Raw genomic sequence first — 4,392 nt, 5'->3', positions numbered from 1 at the left:
TCAAGATACGAACTGTGGACTTCGGAGGGATTGCGAAGGAGGAAGACAAGCAATAACTAAACTAACGTATTACATGAATTGCTATTAGCAATTTAAAGTAATCATCATGACTTCTTATAGTAATCGTCAGACTGCTTGTGCAAGGAGCCTTTTCAATTGTACGTATTTTACTTTTTTGTATTTATATAAGAAAATATTTTGTTTTTATACTGTACATACATTGTAGCATATTTGAATATCTTAAGTTCATATGTAGCTTTAATATGTTTTAATTTTTCTACGCGACACTTTATTTTAGTCTAACTTAAACTACGAGGAGGGAGTGACAAACGCAACTGAGAAGAGAGCATATTGAATTTAATTAACTCGGCTACACCAAGATTTGTAGTCCGCTGGTAAAATAGAAAGACCAACTATTGAATATGGATGGAAAATAGGTCATGTTACCGTGCAAAAATTCAGTATAAATAATAGTAGTACTTATTTGATTTCATAAAAATGATTAACGTGTAGTTTTTTTTTTATGGGTTTTGCAAAAATGTACAAAATCATCATTAATCCTATTTCTTTTCTTTCCAACTTAAACTTTTGGGTTAATTTTAGTTTACTATCCTGAAGTTTTGTGATTTTCAACATTTGGTACATGAAGTTTTTTCATCTCAAAATTATACCTCAAGTCTTAATTTTGAAACAGTTTCATACATCCGTTATGTTTTCCGTTAAAACTTCTATTAACTGATGAGGTGGCGCTCACGTGAACAATAACTGAGCGCCACATATCAATATGAGTCCACTTCAATACTAAAAAAATTAAAAAAATATGAAAAAAAAAAACCAACCGTTTTCTACCTTCCCCCAACCCCCTTCCCTCCCTTATCTCTTCTTCACCTGCAACACCCTCTTTGGCTCCCCCTTTTCTCTCCCCCCTTTTTATCCCCCCTTCTTCACAACCACCACCTCCTCCACCATTCATCTCCTAACCCCCACCCTCCTCCTCCTTATCCTGCATCTCAGCAACAAATCCACCACCAGCTGCCTCTCGGTACTTTCTCCCTCAGTCCATGGCCCAACAACACCCACCACACTCTCACTCTCACTCACTCCAAGCTTTACATCACCTACTTTTCTCGACGAACTCGCTGGATTACTCGACTTCGCGGTCGTCCTGATCTACTCACCGGCTGGTTCACCCAGTTCATCCAGCTCCAAGACATTACCCGTATTGGCATCTCTGGTTCCGTGTTCCTCGGGTTCGGATCTGTCGTATGCCCAACGATCGGCCGTCGCGCACGGAGACTTTGACGAAAATATTTTTCTTCTCCGACGATACCTCATCCAGTTTGTTCTCTTCCTCTCCGGTCTTCTCTTGATCCGATTTTTGAGCAAGCCTTTTGGTCTCTCTCAGACTGTTCGAGCATTTCTTTCGACCAAAGACATATACAATTAATATTAATCACACAAAAAAAAATATTAATTCTGATGGGGTGCAGGATAAGGATAAGGAAGAGGATGGTGGGGGTTTGGGTCTAGATTGGGTTACAGGAAAAGGAGGAGGAAGAGGAGGGTAGGGGTTAGGAGAGGAATGACGGAGGAGGTGGTCGTTATGGAGAGAAAAGGGGGAGAGGAAAGGATGAGTCGAAGAGAGAAGAGAGAAGAGGAGAGAAGGGAGGGTGTTGCAGGTGCAGAAGAGAGAAGGGAGGGAAGGGGTGTGGGTTGCAGAAGGAAGAAGGAAGGGAGAGGGTTGGGGGGGGGGGAGGTAGAAGATGGGTGAGTTTTTTTTTTTTTTTTTTTGTGTTTTTGTATTTTTTTAATATTTTAATATTTAAGTGGGCCCATATTAACACATGACGTTTAGTTATTATCCACGTGGGCGTCACGTCATTAATTAACAGAAATTCTAACAGAAAACTTAATGATGTATGAAATTGTCCTAAAATTAAGACCTGAGGTATAACTCTGGTATGAAAAATACTTCATATACCAAATGTTGAAAACCACAAAAACTTCAGGATAATAAATTGAGATTAACCCTAAACTTTTTCTAAAAGGTACTTATGTGACTCAAAATAAAGTAAAACAAATTTCAAATTACTTAAAACATTTTTCTTAACATGCACACAAAAAATTCTTGCAATAACACAACAATCGGGATAAATTGTCATTATAGCCTTTTTTTTCTTGCTATTTTGATTCACAATAAGCTTCTTAAAGTTGGTGATGAACATCTCAGAGATATTCTTGCCGACAGAAGTCTGTTTTACCAACGTTCTTGCAAGAAATGTTATTCCTTTTTTTTTTTTTTTTTTTTTTGTTGGTCTAAAGAAATGTTATTCTTTGATAGGCATAGAGTCCATACCTGCCATCCTTGCATGACTGTGTAGGTTCCAACCACAGGAAGGTAAGGTGAAGGATCAACTTCCATCTTTGACATTCCTGCAGGTATCTTCTATCACTATTAGACAGCCACTTCAGAGGTGATCAACTAGTTGAGAATGACACGTCAACAAAGAGTGAGGTGGGCCATAGATTTTTATGGAGCTCCATCTAAATTCTAGAATGATATCTTAATATTGGATTAATTCTGATAATCTAGAAAAGAAAGCACTATTTTATATACGCCAAATATATATATATATATATAAATCTCAAACATTTATTTGAACAATCCAAAGAACGTCTTGATTTTTCGATTGACCAAATCTCTTAACCTGTTGGCTTTAAGTTCCAGACCAAACTATAGGCCATAGGGCCATTTGGTTTGAAACATGAGGGAACTAAATCTGAACCATGGATTGAACGCTTAGCTAGCTTCTAGGCAATTCTAGAATGATTACCATTGTTCCATTTTAATATTTCCTGTTGTAGAATTTCGTTTTCTAATTCTTTTTGGGAATTATTATTAGTACTTCAAAAATCTCATTCTACACTCTAAACTTTTTATATTTGAAAGAAAAATACACTTGTGAGGAGTGTAGAATGAGATTTTTGGAGTGCCAATAACATTTCCATTCTTTTTTTACATATATAAATAGAGAATTAGGCTGTATTAGCTCCTCAAAGTGTTGTTTGATTCAACTGACTTAAATAATTAGGAAAAAGAATTATCAAACACACACAAAAGTTTCACTGCACATTATTTTTTTCGCACGCAGAATGCGTTGATGGAGATAGAAAGGTGCAACAAGACAGCAATTCCTTATATTGGAAATCCTGCACAATTACTTAACTCTAATAAACAAAGTAAAGAAAACTAGCATTATTTGATATTTTCACAAGTTTTCATGGAGACCCCGTACATGTACATCAAGCGTTAGGTCCATTTTATTCTTTATTCTTTTTCGCTTGTTTTTTCATTTTTTCCTCTTGATATTGGTGATATATTCAGATGGGATTTTAGTAAAATTTCCAAAGGTTCTGGTCCCCTTGTTCTTGATCAGCATCTATAGCATCATCACCAGCTATGTCCAGGCGAGGAGGGCTAAGCAGCATTCCCTCGGCCATGTTCACTAGAACGTTAGGCATATTAAAGATCAGATCCTCATCAACAAACTCATGATTCAGCACAAATCTGTCATCCTCATCAACTGTCTTATGAGCCTGATGAACATTATGGTGACCACCTTGCACCTCATCCCTTGAATAAGAACAGCGATCAATTGCAACTCCCATGGCCGCAGCAGCGGAGGATGCCGCCGCCTGGATGTCACGTGACGAAGTGGAGGCTGGCATGGGCAATGAAGAAGCGGAGTTGGGGAAGTTGAGCTCAGCATCTTGACCCTTGAGAGCGATAGCGGCCACGTCATAAGCAACCGCGGCCATTTCGGGTGTGGGAAATGTGCCTAGCCAAATCCTATTAGGTTTTTTGGGCTCTCGGATTTCCGAAACCCATTTTCCACTACTCCTGCGGCGTACACCACGGTATGTTGGGTGACGCCCTGGGACAATGGAAGTGGTAGTACTGCTTGACGTTGTAGTAGTATTCGTGGCGTGCATCGTGGAGATGTGGCCGTTGGAGGTTGATGGAGGAAGCCATTTATGGAGGGACGGGATTTGAGAAATGAATCTGAATTGTGAGCTAGGTGAAGTGTTTGAGAGGGAGAGAGTGCAAACCAGGTGTTGCTGAACTGCGCTGTGAAGAGAGTTGGGGTGTAAGCCAGCTTAGTTTATGTTGGATGAACTAGTTCTGGGTTGGCTTTGCGTTTTTGTATGGAGACTGCGCATCAAACGTCAATAGAACAGTGATTTTATATATCACGTTTCCATCTTCTATGTCACCCCACTCTCCTATGGAGGCAGATTGTCTGTCCTCCTGTTTGGGTGCTTTTTCCATCTTCTTCTATTTGTATGGTCACAGGTTAAACCACGTCAATATTTTATTTTCTTATTGTTTTT

The 4,392-nt window shown here is 38.9% G+C and overlaps 1 protein-coding gene across 1 annotated transcript; it reads right to left on the bottom strand.

Annotated features, from left to right (window-relative positions):
- Positions 1–3,281: 3,281 nt before the first annotated feature.
- Positions 3,282–3,998, bottom strand: LOC103944432 (ethylene-responsive transcription factor ERF024-like). The gene has a single exon (XM_009354900.2). The coding sequence runs from the start codon at positions 3,991–3,993 to the stop codon at positions 3,394–3,396; it is 600 nt and encodes a 199-aa protein (XP_009353175.1). The 5' UTR covers positions 3,994–3,998; the 3' UTR covers positions 3,282–3,393.
- Between the last annotated feature and the right edge of the window lie 394 nt (positions 3,999–4,392).

Source organism: the organism of the source record quoted next, unplaced genomic scaffold, assembly GCF_019419815.1.
Source record: "Pyrus x bretschneideri cultivar Hongxiangsu unplaced genomic scaffold, Pyrus_bretschneideri_v1 Contig9, whole genome shotgun sequence".
Taxonomy (NCBI): Eukaryota; Viridiplantae; Streptophyta; class Magnoliopsida; order Rosales; family Rosaceae; genus Pyrus; species Pyrus x bretschneideri.
The sequence above is the reverse complement of the archived record's forward strand: the minus strand, read 5'-3'. Positions and strand labels throughout refer to the sequence as shown.

Bases quoted from the DNA above. Each gene is read 5' to 3' on its own strand.
- LOC103944432 (XM_009354900.2), bottom strand. From the start codon at position 3,993: ATGCACGCCACGAATACTACTACAACGTCAAGCAGTACTACCACTTCC.